Below are 20645 nucleotides of genomic sequence, written 5' to 3' on the forward strand. Positions count from 1 at the left end.
TGTGGCATGTTTTAGCTATTTTATTGTAAAAGTTTAAACAGTCGTATTTTCGGGTATTTTCCAACTCCTATAGGAATGCCTAAGGGACAAACGCCAGAGAAATATGTCATAGCTAGAGAAAGCTTTGTCTGTAGTGCACACAGGTTGAGATGCAGCAACGGCCGTGCGGGCATCAGAAGCGACGCGGGTGCCGGGGAGCAAGGTAAGTATAACCTGTTTGAGGGGCTCGGGCACTATAGGGGTTGGATAATCCATTTAAAGTAACATCTGGATAAACACAATGGGGGGGGGGGGAGCTGTGAAAAATTGCAAAAATACCAAAAAAAGAGTGGGAATTTATCATCAGGGGAATTATTGAAGTATGTTTTGCTGTTGCTCTGCATTGCTATTATATTGTTGTTTGATACGTTTTGTGCATGTTTTAAAAGACCTAGAGACGCTACTCCAGTTTTTATGCCAAACCTTCCCCTACCTTTGCTGGAGTGAGTGTGGCAAACTAGGAAAGGACCCTCTATCTGTAAATATTTGGTCCACAAAAGTCTATGGAGATAATACCCATATTTTATTAGGGCAGCAATGAACGATCCATGCTCCGAAAACATGCTGGATAGGTAAATATGTACTCTGAAACTTACGATGATAATTACGATTATAATTAATAGAATGAAAGGTGGCTCCCAAATTGACATTTCGACATAATTGATGCTGACTAATCAAAAAATTTGGAGGAAACCGTTTATCTGCTTCTTCATCTGGGATTTCACGTTGCAGCAAGAAGATGCTTAGGCTACTTTCACACTTGCGTTGTTATTTTCGGTATTGCGATCCAGCAGAGGATCTCAACACCGGAATCAAAATCCGTTTTGATTTTGCAGATCAGAATGCATCCGTTCTGTTAGGATGCAGTTGTGTGAAATCAAAATGGTGAAAAAACGCTCCGTCACTAAATACACTGAAAGTCAATGGGTGACGGATCCAGGTTTTTAGACTCCTAAAAAACGTTCTGTCACTATCGACTTACATTGTTTTCAGTGCCGGATCCGGTTTTTTTTTCCTTTTTTTTTTATGAACGGACACAAAACCACAGCTTGCAGCGATTTTGTGTCCAGTCACAAAACGGAATGCTGCCGGAACGGAAGACATCCTGATGCATCCTGAACAGATCTCTTTCTATTCAGAATGCATGAGGACTACACATAAACAATTTTTTTCCTGTATGGAGATTCTCTGCCGGATCTCACTACCGTAAAACAACAACGCAAGTGGGAATGTAGACGCATATACAGGATCCCTGTTCTTCTTGTATAGAATAGGTCATTTACTCATCATTATTTCCATGTGTATTATATATATTGAGGGTCATTTATCAAACTGTTGTAAAGTAGAACTGGCTTAGTTGCCCATAGCAACCAATCAGATTCCACCTTTCATTTTCCAAAGGAGCTGCCCAAAATGAAAGAGGGAATCAGATTGGTTGCCATGGGTAACTAAACCAGTTCTACTTTACACCATTATCTTTAAAGTGTCCTTAAGGTGTACCTGATAGCAGCATATGGCAGAGGGAGAGATAATGAACAGTTTAATATGTAGGTTTATTAAGGCTACATTCATATGAACGGGAAAAATGTCTGTGTGAGGGCCGTTTAAGTAACAGCCGTCACACAGCCATTTTTAGAATCAATTGAAGTCAACAGGACTATTTACATAGCTGGGTTTTTTAGCAGCTGTCAAACAATAGCAGCTATTTAAACTGGAGTGCACCAGTTAAAAGCGGGTACAGAGGGTCTTTCATGGGGTGTAATAAAAAAAAAAAAAAATACAGTACTTACCTCTTCCACTTGAATGTGTGGGGACACTTGCTCTTCATGATGACGTCATCCTGCTGGGACTGCAGGTCCTTCTTTCTCCAGTGAAGGGGACACTCACTCCTCACTGTATATAGCAGGAAATGACCTGTTCTCCCAGCATGATGATGTCAGCGTGCTGGGAGTACAGGTCCTGCTTTTTTCAGTGAAGGGGACACTCACTCCTCATTGTATGTAGCAGGAAATGAGCTGTGCTCCCAGCATGATGTCATCCTGCTGCGAGTACAGGTCCTTCTTTCTCCAGTGAAGTGGACACTCACTCCTCACTGTATGTAGCAGGAAATGACCTGTTCTCCCAGCATGATGATGTCATCCTGCTGCGAGTACAGGTCCGGCTTTCTCCAGTGAAGGGGACACTCACTCCTCACTGTATGTAGCAGGAAATGACCTGTTCTCCCAGCATGATGATGTCATCCTGCTGGGAGTACAGGTCCGGCTTTCTCCAGTGAAGGGGACACTCACTCCTCACTGTATGTAGCAGGGAATGACCTGTTCTCCCAGCATGATGATGTCATCCTGCTGCGAGTACAGGTCCGGCTTTCTCCAGTGAAGGGGACACTCACTACTCACTGTATGTAGCAGGAAATAACCTGTGCTCCCAGCATGATGATGTCATCCTGCTGGGAGTACAGATCCTATTTTTTTCAGTGAAGGAGACACTCACTCCTCACTGTATGTAGCAGGAAAGGTATGACGTTATCACACTGGGAGTGAAGGTTATTTACTGCTCCATTCAGCGAGCAAGCCTGTGTGCTTAAGTGGATGAGTTTTTTTTTGTTTTTTTTTGACACATGCACAATGGAAGCCAAAGGGGGGCATTAATAATACTGGGGGCCACCAATTGAGGTGGTATTAATACTGGGCTCCTCTAATGGAGGCATTATTAACACTGGGAGCCATTAACGAGGGCATTAATACTGGGGGCCATTAATAGGGTCATTATTATTACTGAGGGCCACTAATGGAAGCATTATTAATACTGGGACTGCTTATGGAGACATTATTAATAATGGGGGCCACTAAGGGAGGCATTATTAATTCTCGGGGCTACTAATGAAGTCATTAATAATGCTGAGGGGAACTAGGGGAGGCATTGTTAATTCTGGGGGCTACTAATGAAGGCATTAATAATGCTGGGGGCCACCAATGGGAGCATTAATCATACTGGGGGCACTAAGAGGGACATTATGAATATACAGGGCACTACAGTAGTTGGGACTTATTTAAAAAAAAAAAAAAAAGCCAATTGAACTCATCAATTTTTAAAATGTACGTTAAATATGGACAGACGGACAGAAAATGGATGCAAAAATGGTTTACAAATGTCCATGAAAAATGGACAGTGTGTCAAGTTTTCATGACCATTTTTTTCATGTGAATGTAACCTAAAAGCTTTCCCTGTATCAGTGTGTACACAGCAGGTTGTCAGGTTCATAATACAGTTAAGCTCTACAATTTACATAAAACATATATACTAAAATACATAGAAAATATTATTGAAAAAAAGCTATGTGTCCATGGGAGATCATATTTCTCTCACCGCTAAAAAGAAGGGGACGGGCTGGCAGGCCCACCCCATTAATCATTTTCTACACCTGTTTTAGGCAAGGAAGCTGGTGTAGATTTAGGCTGGCAGTGGATGCGCCAAAATTATGTAGAGGCTGGCGCCTCTAAATAAGTTCACGGATCCACCGCCAGCGCTGGAGTTATTAAGACCAGCACCTAAAATGTAAATCGTTTATAAACCTGGAGGAACCACTTGATGAGTACTCACTTTCTATGTCAAAAGCAGCGGCCTTCTACTAAAAGTCTGGTCCACATTTTTGAACAATGCATTGTAAAAGACCACTTTTTTTGCACAACAAATTGCAACCTTTGTATGCCACAGACACAACTTTATAAGTGTTCCCCATTGAGACTGAATATTGATAATAAAATTAAAAAAAACTGCTGGAACCAACCAGGAACATATTTGTAACAGCTGAGCACCGATAACGCCATTCTCTACACTACATTGTGCTAATTCTCTACACTACATTGTGCTAATTCACATAAGTACTGCAGAGCGCCTGCTTCAAAGCGTGGACTTTCCAAAATGTAAATCACTCGCACCTCTTCTGTACAGACCAAACAAGCAGGAAAAGCAGAGAGGTAAGAAGCCGGAAGTTTGCAGATTTGGAAATGCAAATGTAAAAGAGAATAGGTAATTATAGAGGTTGTAAATCAAGATGGGCAACAGAGGAGTAAAGCAATTTATTTATAAAGTCACTCAACTTTTAAGTAGATCCTGAATCAGCAACCTGATAAACAATGACAGATTGCAGGTAGGTCATGGATTCAAATATATGGATAAAAGTATTGGACACAACTCTTAATCATTGACTTCAGGTTTCCATTCAGTTCCATTACCACAGGTGTATAAAATCCAGCCTCTAGCCATACAGTCTGCCTTTACAAACATTTGTGAAATGATAGGTCGTTGTAAAGAGCTTAATGAATTTGAGCAGGATACTGAAATAGGATGCCACCTCTGCAACAAGTCAGTTTGTGAAATTTCATCCTTCCTAGATATTCCACCACAAACTATGACTGGTATTATTACAAAATGGAAGTGTTTAGCAACTCAGTCATGAAGTTGTAGACTCACAGATTTGGAAAAGACCACGGCACTCTGAGTTCTGTTGCATGAACTTCTTCTTTTTATTTATTCTTAATCCATCCGAAAAACGTTTATCATTAGCCACTGGCCAACGTTTCGGTCTAACCTAGACCTTGTTCACGGCCTGGTACTGTATGTATATAGACAAGAGTAAAGAACATCAATGGGAAGAGTTGTTTGGGATACATTCAAAAAAGATAATAAGTAATAATTGTTGCATTGTAGAGAAATTCACAGAACAGTGCATGATTGGTGCGCAATGGTGATATCATATAAGGTAAGTTAATGGGATATCCCAGGGTAATAAGCTTGGGACCCTCTTTGAGCAAGATGATGGAGGTGATGAAGATCCCTGTGGGTTCTACTTGGACATAGTACATCAGCAGGTAAGTATCATAAATACCTACAAAAAATGAGTTAGCTGTGAAGCAAACTCCCATGTAATCAACATTGTCCCAGTCAGTTAGCATACAGATGTAGCAGGGTTAACACACAAACTCTTAACCCAAATTTCTTAACTCATCGTGTTATCTTAAAACAAAAGCCATTGAAAAGCAATTGAAGGTGTTTGCTTAACGCATTTAGTTTAGATAACACGTCTCGGAAATTATGTGTTTTAACTACATCTACATCTGTAAGTGGTGGAGACCTAGGTAGTTTAAATAATATGTAGTTTAAATAATAGTAACTTAGGTTGAATGTATATAGATTATGATAAACCTGTTAGGATGGCGTACATCTGGTGAGTGGCCAGTTTGGAGAATGATATTCAAGGTAATAAAGTATAAAGGTCACTAGGAGGTAAGGAGCACTGGAGAGTCAGAAGCACTGGAGAGTCAGAAGTGCCTGGTGTGAGGAATAGTATTTTAATATTGGCACAAGGGTACTGGCTATGAACCCATTGGTGGCCAGTGGATACATACCTTAGTCATGGTAGGATTCTGTATGCAGGATGGCATGTGAACGCCATTCAATTGTCTGTCTTTTTTAATGAGAGTGGCCATATGGCACGTGACGCAAGGCGCCTGACATCATCGTGAGCGGGCGCATGCGCGGTGTGGTTATGGAACACAAAAAGGGAACTGGCAGACTGTGGCTTATGTGTTGTTAGCGTTTAAATATATTATGATTGCTTATGAAAGGGGGAGTGGCTAAATGTTATAATAATGAGAGGCAGTCAAAATACTATCTTAAAGAGAGGCGGTCTTTGTGTATGTACCTTTTATATTGAGTATAGGAAATATAAGTATCTTATAGTATGTGTATACTGACTCCGATTGTTGTGATAGCGAACTATCCCTTGTAAGACCTCTATGCCTGGCCTGTATAAGCAGATATAATCACTGCGGACAATCCTCATCAGATGCTGAACTCATCAATACATTGTTCATCCACAAAGTTGCTTTATTCTGTACATCAGACAACAGGATACAGCAGAATGAATGGATCTCAGTATTATGCGGTCAAAAGATGATGCTTTCTTTAGCGTACCATGAAGACTACATTTGTCCCTGTTAGGCTATCACAATGGCGTTTCTGGGTCCACTTGTGAGATCCATTTTAGGGCTCTCAGAAGCGGCCCAAAACGGATCAGTTTAGCCCCAATGCATTCTGAATGGATAAGGATCCGTTCAGAATGCATCACTTTGCCTCCGTTCAGCCTCCATTCCGCTGTGGAGGCGGACATCAAAATGCAGCTTGCAGCGTTTTGGTGTCTGCCTGACGATGCGGAGCCAAACGGATCCGTCCTGACTTACAATGTAAGTCAATGGGGACGGATCTGTTTTCACTGGCACAATATGGTGCAATTGAAAACGGATCTGCCTCCCATTGACTTTCAGTGTAAGTCAAAATGGAGCCGTTTGCATTGTACTGTACTGTTCTTACCATCACATGTATCTGCTCCCCACATAGATTCTGTTTTTCACCACAGATAAGATGCACACCAAACTTTAATAGAGATCTGCCGTTCCAACATTAGAAGTGGCTGAAGTGCAGATGCTCATGCTTCCTCCTGCCTTCCCTCAGAATCGCCAATCCAACCCAGTATACAACAACCAGCCAATCACGGCAAGCGATTGTCACAAGCAGACAGCTGAGAGGCTCTGACAGGAGCCGTTCAGATCCTCCCCCTTGAGTTTCTTTGTTTTGGTTTCTGTTCCTCACCTCGTTAGGCTATCTCAGCTGTCATGCAGTCAGACTCATTACCTCCCTTTATATTCTCCCCCATAAGGTAGTTGGGTGTGGCTGATACTACTTCCTGGAATGAGTGTGCATGCTGACTTCAGCTCCCAGCTCCCAGCTCCCAGCTCCCAGCTCCCAGCTCCCAGCCGTCTTCAGATAAGTGCTGTTTTGTATTTATGATTTTCTGTTGTCTGGATCCAGGTGACCCTGACTCCCTCCGTGTCTGTGTAGGGAGCCGGTGGTCGTGTCCCCTCACTATTGTAGGGCCTTCAGGTTAAGATAGCCGAGGTACGTGGATATGCGCCCATTCACCTTTAGAGTGGTCGCATAGGCTGAGCATTAAGGGGAGAGCGGCAGGTCGATTGCAGGGGTCTCCCCTTTATGTTCCTTAGTTGTGGATCCAGTGAGTCATCATTTGTTATTTGTATCATCTTGTTTCCTGTACACCATCCGTGACATTATCAGCCAACCAAAACCCGTCTCAAGCATGGATCCGGTTTCACTTTTGGCTGAACGCTTCCAGGGTCTTTCATTGGAGGTAGCTGATCTCCGTAAGACTTTTTCTCAGTTTCAAAGTGACCGGTTCAGCTTGCGTTCATGGAGTTTGTGCTGAGGCCTAAGATTTCGCTCCCGGATACGTTTTCCGGGGGGTAGTGAGAATTTTGTACGTTTTAGAGAGGCTTGCAAACTCCATTTTCGCCTTCTTCCCCATTCTTCCGGTGATGAAGAACGGAGGGTGGGGATCATTATATCGCTGCTCAGGGGTAATGCTCAGTCCTGGGCCTTTTCCCTGCCGGAGGGGGCACAACCCCTCCGTTCAGTGGATGAATTCTTTTTAGCCCTGGGTCAGATATATGATGATCCGGATCGTATTGCTCTGGCTGAGTCTAGACTACGTCTGTTATGCCAGGGTAAACAATCCGCAGAGATATACTGCTCAGAATTTCGGAGATGGGCAGCAGATACGGGTTGGAATGATGCTGCACTCCGAAGTCAATTTTGCTATGGTCTTTCTGAGGGATTGAAAGATGCATTTGCCTTTCATGAAAGACCTACCTCCTTGAATTCTGCTATGTCTCAGGCTGTTCGTATTGACAGGCGTCTTAGAGAAAGAGGAGAGATTTCTCCTTCTTGTCATGCTCAGTCCCGGGACAGTGCACCGGTGTCATTCTGTGCACAGGGGTCTCAGTCGCTGTCAGCCCCTTCTGAGCAGGAGCCCATGCAGCTGGGGTTGATTGCCTCTGACAATAGAGGATTCAGCCCGCAGGGGAGGGTTTGCTTTTGTTGTGGAGGTATAAATCATCTGGCAAATGTTTGTCCCTCTAGGAGATTCAGGCAGTTTTCTGGGAGTAATAAAGAGACAAAAAGGAGGAAATCTTTTAAGAATATTCCATCTGTTACTATTGGCAGGGTTGAGGCGGAAATTGAAGAATTGTCTTTTGCTTGTAGTTCCCGTTTTGTCCTGCCTGCTAGGGTGGCGCTAGAGAGCAAGAGCATTTTTTGTGAGATTTTTGTGGATAGTGGAGCAGCTGTCAACCTCATTGATAACCAATTTGCAATAACTCATGGTTTCCAGGTTTGCACTTTGCGAAAAAATATTCCTGTTTTTTCTATTGATTCAGCTCCACTTTCTCAGAAATCATTAAAGGGCATAGTTCACAATATCCGTTTAATTGTGAATGATACTCATGTTAAGGATGTGTCATGTTTCGTCCTTAGCGGTTTGCCTACTCCTCTAGTGTTGGGGCTACCCTGGCTCTCTAAACATAACCCCACCATTGATTGGCCAGCGAGGCAAATAAATGGTTGGAGTGACTTTTGCAGAGAGAATTGCCTCATAACATCTATTTCTGAGGTTTCTACTAAAACTGTACCACCTTTCCTCTCTGAATTTTTGGATGTTTTCTCTGAGAGTGGAGTTCAGGATTTGCCTCCGCACAGGGAGTATGATTGCCCTATTGATCTCATCCCAGGTGCCAAGCTGCCTAAATCTCGTTTATACAATCTTTCCCAACCTGAGAGGGTCGCGATGTGTGCTTATATCTCTGAGAGTCTGAGAAAAGGACACATACGACCCTCAAAGTCACCTGTTGCGGCTGGTTTTTTCTTTGTTAAGAAAAAAGATGGTTCTTTAAGACCTTGTCTGGATTTCAGGGAGCTGAACAGTATCACTATTCGTGATCCGTATCCGCTTCCTTTAATCCCAGATTTGTTTAACCAGGTTGTTGGGGCGAAAGTCTTTTCCAAATTAGACCTAAGAGGGGCATACAACCTGGTTAGGGTCAGAGAAGGAGACGAATGGAAGACGGCTTTCAATACCCCTGAGGGCCATTTTGAGAATTTAGTTATGCCTTTTGGTTTGATGAATGCCCCAGCCGTTTTTCAGCATTTCGTCAACAGCATTTTTCATCATTTAATGGGAAAATTTGTATTAGTGTATTTGGATGACATTTTGATTTTTTCTCCTGATTTCAAAACTCATAAGGAACACTTATGTCAGGTCTTACTCATCCTGCGGGAGAATAAATTATACGCGAAACTGGAAAAATGTGTGTTTGCGGTTCCAGAGATCCAATTTCTGGGGTTTCTTGTCTCCGCTTCTGGTTTTCGCATGGACCCCGAGAAGGTCCGCGCTGTGCTTGAGTGGGAGCTTCCTGAGAATCAGAAGGCGCTGATGCGTTTTTTGGGCTTTGCTAATTATTACAGGAAATTTATTTTGAATTATTCCTCTGTTGTTAAACCACTCACGGATATGACCAGAAAGGGGGTAGATTTTTCTTCCTGGTCGGTAGAGGCGCGTAAGGCCTTTTCTGATATCAAGGAGAGTTTTGCTTCCGCTCCCATCCTAGTACAACCTGATGTTTCCTTACCCTTCATAGTTGAGGTTGATGCTTCTGAGGTGGGGGTGGGGGCGGTCTTGTCTCAGGGTTCCTCTCCTGCCAAATGGCAACCGTGTGCCTTTTTCTCAAAGAAGCTCTCCTCCGCAGAGAGAAATTATGATGTGGGAGATAGGGAATTGTTGGCCATCAAGTTGGCTTTTGAGGAATGGCGCCATTGGCTAGAGGGAGCCAGACACCCTATTACCGTGTTTACTGACCATAAAAATCTGGCCTACTTGGAGTCAGCCAAGCGTCTGAACCCGAGACAGGCCAGATGGTCTTTGTTCTTTTCAAGGTTTAATTTTGTTGTTACGTTCCGCCCTGGGGTTAAGAATGTGAAGGCAGATGCCCTGTCACGTTGTTTCCCGGGAGGTGGGAATTTTGAAGACCCGGGTCCCATTTTAGCTGAAGGTGTGGTGGTCTCTGCTCTTTTTCCTGAATTGGAGGCAGAGGTGCAGGCAGCCCAGTCAGAAGCTCCTGATCTTTGTCCTCCTGGGAGGTTGTTTGTGCCTCTCGCTTTGAGACACAAGATTTTTAAAGAACACCATGATACGGTCCTTGCTGGGCACCCGGGGACAAGAGCCACACTGGATCTCATTGCTCGGAGATTCTGGTGGCCTGCGCTTCGTAAGTCAGTTGAGGGTTTTGTGGCAGCTTGCGAGACTTGCGCTCGTGCCAAGGTCCCTCACTCACGGCCATCAGGTCCTCTCCTTCCTTTGCCCATTCCTTCCCGTCCTTGGACACATCTGTCCATGGACTTCATAACGGACTTGCCTCGTTCCTGGGGAAGTCTGTGATTCTGGTGGTGGTGGACCGTTTTAGCAAAATGGTGCACTTTATCCCTTTTCCCGGTTTGCCCAATGCTAAGACGCTGGCGCAGGCATTTGTTGACCACATTGTCAAATTGCATGGGATTCCTTCTGACATAGTCTCTGATAGGGGCACGCAGTTTGTTTCCAGATTCTGGAAGGCTTTCTGTTCTCGCTTGGGGGTTCGCTTGTCATTCTCTTCTGCTTTCCATCCGCAGTCAAATGGCCAGACAGAGCGTGTCAATCAGAATCTGGAGACATATCTGCGCTGTTTTGTGGCGGAGAATCAGGAGGATTGGTGTTCGTTTTTGTCCCTTGCTGAGTTTGCTTTAAATAACCGTCGTCAGGAGTCCTCTGATAAGTCACCATTTTTCGGTGCATATGGGTTTCATCCGCAGTTTGGGACTTTCTCTGGAGAGGGCTCTTCTGGTTTGCCTGATGAGGACAGATTCTCCTCGTCTTTGTCATCTATTTGGCAAAATATTCAGGATAATCTAAAGAATATGAGTGAGAGATATAAGCGTGTGGCGGATAAGAGACGTATGCCTGGTCCGGACCTGAATGTTGGTGATTTGGTGTGGCTGTCTACCAAGAATATCAAATTGAAGGTTCCCTCCTGGAAGTTGGGTCCTAGGTTTATTGGGCCTTACAAGATCCTGTCTGTTATCAATCCTGTTGCCTACCGTCTTGATCTTCCTCAGACTTGGAAGATCCATAATGTTTTCCATAAGTCCTTATTGAAACCTTATGTTCAACCTATTGTACCTTCTCCTTTGCCTCCTCCTCCGATTATGGTTGATGGGAATCTTGAATTTCAGGTCTCTAGGATTGTGGATTCTCGTCTTGTCCGCGGTTCCCTCCAGTACCTCGTTCATTGGGAGGGTTATGGTCCTGAGGAGAGGATGTGGCTCCCAGTGACGGACATTAAGGCCTCTCGCCTCATCAGGGCTTTCCATAGGTCCCATCCTGAGAAGGTGGGCCCTGAGTGTCCGGAGTCCCACTCCTAGAGGGAGGGGTACTGTCACAAGCAGACAGTGAGAGGCTCTGACAGGAGCCGTTCAGATCCTCCCCCTTGAGTTTCTTTGTTTTGGTTTCTGTTCCTCACCTCGTTAGGCTATCTCAGCTGTCATGCAGTCAGACTCATTACACCCTTTATATTCTCCCCCATAAGGTAGTTGGGTGTGGCTGATACTACTTCCTGGAATGAGTGTGCATGCTGACTTCAGCTCCCAGCTCCCAGCTCCCAGCCGTCTTCAGATAAGTGCTGTTTTGTATTTATGATTTTCTGTTGTCTGGATCCAGGTGACCCTGACTCCCTCCGTGTCTGTGTAGGGAGCCGGTGGTCGTTGTCCCCTCACTATTGTAGGGCCTTCAGGTTAAGATAGCCGAGGTACGTGGATATGCGCCCATTCACCTTTAGAGTGGTCGCATAGGCTGAGCATTAAGGGAGAGCGGCAGGTCGATTGCAGGGGTCTCCCTTTATGTTCCTTAGTTGTGGATCCAGTGAGTCATCATTTGTTATTTGTATCATCTTGTTTCCTGTACACCATCCGTGACAGCGATGTACCAGTATTTTCTGTGCACACTGCATACAAAGCTTGCTTGGATTGGGTGGGGCAGCTTTCCCTGGCTGCCCAGCCCTCTCTGTCTCCAAGACGATCTGAGCTGTAGTACGCAATGTGATACTGCCGGCATGAGAAAACCACAGAGCAGGGAAAGGGGGCTGCTTCAGAGCGGCTGGCCGGGATACAGCGCATGGTGGCTCAGCTAGAGGGCGCCTGTCCCTGAAGCTGGAGAAGGACAGCTTCTCCAGTCCGGCTAGGAAGTAAGTTTCAGTACGCCGTATACCGGCTTATAAGACGACACCCGACTTTTGAGAAGATTTTCATGTGTTAAAAATCTTATACGCCGGAAAATATGGTATTTATGATACTTACCTGCTGATGTACTATGTCCATGTCGAACGCACAGGGATCTTCATCACCTCCATCATCTTGCTCAAAGAGTGTTTCAAGCTTATTACCCTGGGATATCCTATTAACTTACCTTACATGATATCACCATCGCGCACCAATCATCCACTGCTCTGTGAATTTCTCTACAATGCAACAATCATGTTCCTCATTATGTATAATCATATTATAATCTCCGCTATACAATCATGTTACGTCTTATAATTATTACTTATTATCTTTTTTCGAATGTATCCCGAACAACTCCTTCCCATTGATGTTCTTTACTCTTGTCTATATACATACCAGGACGTGAACAAGGTCTAGGTTAAACCAAAATGTTGACCAGTGGCTAATCATAAACTTTTTTCAGATGGATAAAATAAGAAGTTTATACAACAGAACTCAGCGTGCCGTGGTCTTTTCCAAATCTATGAGAATCCAGTTTTGCCACTGAGCACCGCCTTCACTCTAGAGGTGTGCCGCTCAGCTCTCTCTCTTAATGAAGTTGTAGACCACGTAAAGCCACAGGCTGGGGTTGTCAAGAGCTGAGGCACATAGGGAGAGAATTTGTCAAACTAGTGTAAGTAGAACTGTCTTAGTTGCCCATAGTAACCAATCAGATTCCACTTTTCATTTCCAAAGGAGCTGTGAAAAATGAAAGGTGAACTTAAGGATAAACTGTCATATATTTTTTTTAGATAATTGGATTTGTCTCATTCGTTTACATTAGTGCCCTAGTTTATACTTTTGGCTAGGTATTAAATTACCATGTAATTCCTGCATGTTCGGTCCTCCCTCTGGCATTCTAGCTTTGCCGCTAAAAGAGCGTTGTTAGGTGTCCTTCGTCTCCCAGCTTCTTCATACAGAAGACGGAGGACGTAGAAGTGGGCAGTCCCGCACCCTGCGTGCTCGCTCCCGTCTAAACCCGGAAGTTACTTCCTGCATAGAGAGCTGTAAATCACGTTCTACTAAGCATTACACCAGGTACCCAGCCACAAGTGTAAAAAAAAGGAAATATACATAAACCCCTGCACTGACGTTCAGCAGCGCGGCTCGGATCTCCTCAGTGAGTGTTGAGGAGATCCGGGCCGTGCTGCTGTGTTTCTAGTTTCTGTGCCCGGATCTCCCCTTCAGGATGCACGAGCCGGAGAAAATTATTATTTCAGACAGGGAGGCAGTCCATCCCCCCACCCCTCCTCTTCCCCGCAATTGAACAGGATGGCCGAGCGGTTTAGTAGATTGTCAGCTGTAACATACAGCTGACAATCTACTGTATCAGCCGACATCAGTGGATGTCTGCCGTTTAACCCCTACCTTGCGGCGGTCTGTAGGGACCGCTGTATGGAAGGGGTTAACAGTGAGGGAGCTCCCCTGTCCACCCTTTCCTTTTGGCGCTGTGCTGCTGTGGCAGAGTCCGGATTCTTCATAACAGAGGGAGGGAGATCTTTTTATGTGTCCAGGCTGAAATGATGCACAGCAATACAGCCACTTGCTAAAACGTATGGGCTCTCAGGAGGAAGAGGGAGTGTTGAAGTGTGGACAACTCCGATTGGTTGAGTTGAGGCAGCGCGTTCCCGAGATAAGCACAATGCATTTTAGGTAGTGAGGGAAGGCGGGCGGCATCGGCGGCCATCTTGAGAGGAGAGGCAGAATGAAGTCTGGTGAAGAACGGTTGCTATGGACGGAATCTTCTTAAATATGGGTCATGTGAGGAAAAAAAATTGTGATTATGGATTATCACCTCACTAGTAACTACATATGTGAAAATTGCATTTTGAGTTAAAATAAGACAGTTATCCTTTAAGCCAGTTCTACTTTACACCAGATTGATAAATGACCCGCATAGTACATAAAAGTTTCCAACGTTCGGCTGACACAATAACTGGAGACCTCCTCTGTTATTAATATCAGCACAAAAACTGTGCACCGAGAGGTTTATGCACAATGGCAAGTGTCGGATGATTGGCATAGAGCACATTGCCACTGGACTCTGGACCAATGGAAATGTGTTCTGCAGAGTGACAAATCACAATTCTCTTTTAGACAGTCCGATGGAAAAAAATCTTTATTTGGTAAATGACAGGACGTTACCTGTCTGACTGCATTGTGCCAACTGTAAAGTTTGGTGTAGGAATGATAATGCTATGGGGTCGTTTTTCAGGGGTTGGGCTAGAAACCTTAATTCCAGTGAAGATAAATCTTAAAGGGGTTATCCCATGATTAATGTAAAACATTAAAATCTGACATCATATAGTACATGACAATCTCTTTCTAAGAACGCTAGAACCAGCCCTGCACCTCACATGGATCCACAGATCTCCATTCATTGCTCTTCTATATTTATATCAAGCTGGAAGCTCAAGAGGAGTGTCTTTTCTGCTGCAGCTGAGGGGGCGTGTCTCAGCTCCCCCTATCACAGCTCAGGAGGCGTGTCTCAGCTCTCCCTATCACAGCTCAGGAGGCAGCTGAAGGATGAGACTGAGCATGTGCGGCCATCTCAGTGAGCTGGACCAAGAAATAAGGAAAAGAACAAAGAGCAAGTGGCTCTATACAAATACATTTTATTGAATAACTCAGTGGCTATGCTTGGGACAACCCCTTTAATGGTTCGGAATACCAAGACCGGAATACCAATTTTGGGCAATTGTATACTTCGAACTTTGTGGGAACAGTTTGGGAACAGCTCTTTTCTGTTCCAACAGGACTGTGCCCCAGTGCACAAAGTAAGGTCCATAAAAGCTTGGGTGGGGGAGTTTGTTGTGGAAGAACTTGACTGGCCTGCATAGAGCCACGACCTCAACCCCATCAAATTCCTTTGGGAGGAACTAGAACAGAGATCGTGAGCCAGTCCCTCTCATCCAACATCACTGTCTGACTTATGCCTGATCAGTCCAAAAAATCCATTGAAATGCCGGATCCGTCTTTCCGGTGTCATCCGGCAAAACGGATCCGGCATTTATTTTTTTCACTTTTTTTTCGGTCTGTGCATGCGCAGACCGGAAGGACGGATCCTGCATACCAGTATTTTCCAATAATACATTCCTATGAAAAAAAATGCCGGATTCAGGCAAGTCGTCATTTTTTTTTCGCCGGAGATAAAACCGTAGCATGCTACGGTTTTCTCTTTTGCCTGATCAGTCAAAATGACTGAACGGAAGACATCCTTATGCATCCTGAACGGATTACTCTCCATTCAGAATGCATGGGGATAAAACTGATCAGTTCTTTTCCGGCATTGAGCCCTTTTGACGGAACTCAGTGCCGGAAAAGAAAAACGTTAGTGTGAAAGGACCCTTAGAATCTGGGACAAATCTGCACCAAAATCCGCTACAAAATTCACAAGTAATGCAGATTAGTTGCACAAATGTAGTGAACTCCACATGCAAATGCACATGGAAAATCTGAAGCAAATATATTCATGTGTGCAGGTACAGTAGCCTTAAATTGTGTCAGTAAAAATGGCAGGAGATTTATAAGGTCTCTTTTACACATAAATTTGCCTCAGCCTTTCTTTACCGCTAAAAAATGCTTGTAAAATGGATGAGGTCACCTTCATTTTTTATGGTGTTCTTCAGAGTTTTTTTTTTTATAACATACATGAATTGCATTTTTTAGGTGTTTTTCTTTACAGTGAAAGGGGAAAACTCCATTGCTACAGCATACTGCATTTAAAAAAAAAATGTCATGGGAACAAGTAATCCACACAACTAAAAACGCATGTTAAAAAAGACATAAACAGCATAAAAAAAAAACTACTGTCTGTGTGAACCCAATCTACATAAGGTTTTTATGCATAACATCTTTATTCCCAACACTAGAAAAGTGGAAAAAAAATCACCAACTGGTACATTCCTTGTCTGGAAACGCTCTATATGTAGACATTCTTAAATAGACTTCTATTAAAATGTTCCTTAAAGGGGATGTCCTATGAAGACAACTTATCCTTTAACAGGATAAAAGATGTGTCTGATCGTCGGGGGTCTGACCTCTGGGGTCCCCAACATGCATGAGAATGGGGGCTTGTGCTCTCTGTTTTGAATGGAGCAGCGGTCACAGCTGCATTCAGCTATACTGTGTTGCCGGAGACAGTCTAGTACAAGCTCGAAGCTATCTCCAGCAGTACTAAGGAGTTGAATGGAGAAGTGGGCATGTGTGCATTCCATTCAAACAGGAAGAACCAGTCCTCATTCTTATGATCAGCAGGGGTCCCAGCTTTTGGATCCCTGCCAACCAGACACTTATCCCCTAACTTGTTGATTGGTGATAAGTTGTCTTAATGGGACAACGACCTTAAAGCTATAATCCTTCAGCTGAAAACAGTACCACTGTCATATTGTCATAACTCTGTTTGTTTCATGGTAAATGGGCAAAACCAGGTTAATTGTGCAAAAGATGCACTTTTCATACACAGTATGGCCAACAGCAACAAATAATGAAATATACCTAAGGTGGATATTATGTAGATCAATAGGTCACTTCTAAACTTGTGAAACACTGGGAATATGAGTATCAACACCAAACATAGGAACTAACTGGGGGAAGTACACATTATTGCACCACTGAAAGTTTTAATAGTAGCAGTTCTAGGAAATATAATACTACATAATTACTACATATAAATAATCTAAATTAGGGAAATAACCCCTCCCCCTCCAATGAAGGTGATTCAAGTCTTAAACCTGTATTACAACTGCCGATTTCTCGGCAGATGATTACTAACGAGTGTTGGTATGAACGCTCATTAGCGATCATCTTGCAGTGCCGCCGATTGCCCAATGAACGTGAAAACCTTCGTTCACTGGGCAATCCATATCTTTTGACATGTTAAAAAATTATCATTTGCAGGCGGCAGATATCTGTCGCTGGCAAACCACTATAGATTGCTGCATGTAATAGCATGAGATGTAATAGCAACTAACTCCTCCACTAGCAAGCAGGCTATTGCCGGGAGGGAAGCACATCGGGCTGTGTAATACAGCCTTTACAGTTTAGTGGATTTAAAGTTAAGGTTTACTGGATATAACTATCCAAATTGCATTGAAATGGGGTTTTCTTAGATAGCCAGTATGCATAATAAATGGTGGAACTGACAATCTAGTCTGGATAAGGGGGTGGTCTTCTCTAAGGGCCTATTCAGACGGCTGTAGTGCTTTGCGGATCCGCACATGGCCATAACCGTAATAGAAAATGCCTATTCTTGTCCGCAAGAATAGGACATGCGGACACGAATAGGACATGTTCTATCTTTTCAGCTGAGCCACGGAACGGATCCACGGATGCGGACAGCACACAGTGTGCATTCTGCATCTTTTGCGGCCCCATTGAAATTAATAGGTCCGCACCAGTTCCGCAAAATTGCGGAACGGATGCGGACTCATTCATACAGCCGTCTGAATGAGCCCTAAGAAGTGGTCTTTTAGAGAGGCTTCACTCTATGTTATGGGTGGGAGTCTGGGAAAGGACTCGTGGGGGGGGGGGGATTTATCAAACCATGAACTCCAGAATTCAGAGTTAAAAAGTAGCAAAATATGATTTTCATCTTTTTGAGCTTTCTTGCGAAAAAGTGTTGTGATATTTAGTATTTTCACACCACACAGTCCACTTTTGAAAACTTGGTGGTAACGTGGGCATGGTTATGCTCGTTGAGAATGATTTATCAGGAAGTTAGATTTATAAACTGCAGATTTTCAAAAAACTGCAAAAAAAAATCCCAATCTCACTCAAGTAAAAGTGTGCAGGAAAAGGTGGTATAACATCTCAAGACATCAAAGAAAAAAAAGCTCAACAGACCATGCCTATCCAACTATATAATAAAATAGTCTTGAGTCAATCAAATAATGCACGAAAACAAAAATGTGAAAAGCAAAACTGTACATATATGCTATAAAAACATAGAAAAACAACATGTGACTAAATAAATATTATGTTTATAATCACATGAAAATTTTACAAAGTACAATCTTGAAACAATACTAAAAAGCCACAGCCTGAGTCTCAAGACAGATAAAAGGTTGTTTGGACGGCACTCCTATGGTATATTTCCGGTGCTCAGCGGTAAAAATAGATACTTATAAAATATATATACACCGCGGCACTCGTATAATTAAATAGTAAATTGTACTTCTTTATTTTCCATCCAGGAAATGTAATAAATCAACACGGGCCAACGTTTCGGTCTCATCCCGAGACCTTGTTCACGGCCTTAGTAAAGCGGACATCTGGTGTGCTGGATGGCTATGGCCCATAGCCATCCAGCACACCAGATGTCCGCTTTACTAAGGTCGTGAACAAGGTTTAGGGATGAGACCGAAACGTTGGCCCGTGTTGATTTATTAAATTTCCTGGATGGAAAATAAAGAAGTACAATTTACTATTTAATTATACGAGTGCCGCGGTGTATATATATTTTATAAGTATCTATTTTTACCGCTGAGCACCGGAAATATACCATAGGAGTGCCGTCCAAACAACCTTTTATCTGTCTTGAGACTCGGACTGTAAGTATACCGCTCCCCCACTCCCACTATGGCAACCAGGACTTTAATAGTGTCCTGGCTGCCATAGTAACACTGAAAGCATTTTGAAGACGGTTCCGTCTTCAAATGCTTTCAGTTCACTTGCGTTTTTCCGGATCCGGAGTGTAATTCCGGCAAGTGGAGTACACGCCGGATCCGGACAACGCAAGTGTGAAAGAGCCCTTAGAATTTGTTCTACAATATAATGCAGACGGATCCGTTCTGAACGGATCCCAAGTCTGCATTATATGAGCGGATCCGCCTTGGCAGAGACCCCAGAAGGATCCGCTCTGAACGCAAGTGTGAAAGTAGCCTAAAAGGGTTATTCTGGTGATAACAAGTCATGTGGTGATAGGGGATAACTATTACATGAGCGGGGGAACAGTGAGGCCCCCAATGATCACAAGAATAGGGACCTCTTACCCTGTGCCCCAGTGGGGCCCCTCCCCCATGAATGGAGTGGCAAGTCAGGCATGCACACTGCAGCTTCATTCGTATCTATGGGACTGCCGGAGACAGCTGAGTAGCACAGGGGTAACTGGGGGGGCCTCTTTTACCGTGATCGGTTGGAGTCCCAACTCATACAGTATCTCAAAGTGAACTTCTTTTTAGGTGCAATAGGCATAAGGAACCTCATTAGCAGCTGAATTGTGGAACACAATATTTACTAACAATTCTTTAGTATCAAGAGCTCCAAACTCAAAACTAAGCAGATTGTTTCCTCACTAGTATAGTGATTCTGCAGACATGTTAAGGTTAGAAAGCAAAGTGTAATATAGTCATGTAGTAAATAGTAACAGTACAGTATATATATATATATCTTAATACTGATAAACCAGTGACTAATAAATGTGTTATAAACAACAAGGCTGAAATGTATCATATACATACAATAATGATCAACTGTACTTCTCTGACTCTCTGACTAGCAGGGAACGCTGTAGAAAGGAATGCCATTTCTGTAGTACTCACCTTGCATAACAGCCAGAAGACTGTACATAACAAGGTAACCCTTGGGATTGTTACAGCACTGCAGACAGCTCGGAGTAAATTTGCCCCATCCACATGGACCCTCTTTGAACTCTTCATCTATATGGTGGGCCTGTGATTCCTTCACTCCATCTTTAACCTTGATTTCTTTATCAACGATCTGTAAGCCCACTTCACCCAAAGTGGTAAATACAGGGTTGTCTATGCCTCCTTCCATGACATACACTTGACGGTCCAACCTAGGGTGTGTGGATGGCAGAAGCTTCTTGAAGGATCCTTGGAATGATAACAGTGCTCCTGAGAAGTTATCTGTGCAGGGTGCACAAGTACTTCTGCAGCTTGGCAAGTGAAGCAAAACAATATCATCTTGGTCGGACATGTGTTGAGTCATAAGCAAGGTGGAGAAACCTTTTTTTTTTTTCTTGGCTGCAGTTTGGGGTGAACTCACCTGCCAGTGAAAAAACACCCCTTCCACCCCTTTATCTCACCTGTCCCTGTCTTCCCACCTGAGGGCATAGATCACATGAGCAGACAACGCCTGCTGTACCTGTCTTCCACCTCCTCCTGTTCCTCCTCCCTTCACAAAGCACATCCACTGTATTCATAGACTGTGAGCTCACATGCTGCTTTTCTGTGAAACACCCTAGTTTTGGCACAGAAAGCAGAAGTTCTTCTACTTATCTCATTTAACCTCCATTCAAATGCAAAAATTGTATAATCCATACCCATTTAACTTCCACCTATTAATTATTTACTCATATCTGTGGGTTGTAAGCGAAGATCACAGCA

The 20645-nt window shown here is 43.6% G+C and overlaps 1 protein-coding gene across 1 annotated transcript in view; it reads right to left on the reverse strand.

The window, feature by feature from the left end:
• SLCO4C1 (solute carrier organic anion transporter family member 4C1) overlaps positions 1-20402 on the reverse strand; it is a 77025-nt gene extending 56623 nt beyond the window's left edge. The window contains exon 1 of the mRNA XM_040421585.1: positions 19839-20402. Within this exon, the coding sequence (XP_040277519.1) occupies positions 19839-20247 (409 nt within the window). The 5' untranslated portion in view covers positions 20248-20402. The remainder of the gene's footprint in view (positions 1-19838) is intronic.
• Positions 20403-20645: the final 243 nt, after the last annotated feature.

This window comes from Bufo bufo, chromosome 2, assembly GCF_905171765.1.
Source record: "Bufo bufo chromosome 2, aBufBuf1.1, whole genome shotgun sequence".
NCBI lineage: Eukaryota > Metazoa > Chordata > Amphibia > Anura > Bufonidae > Bufo > Bufo bufo.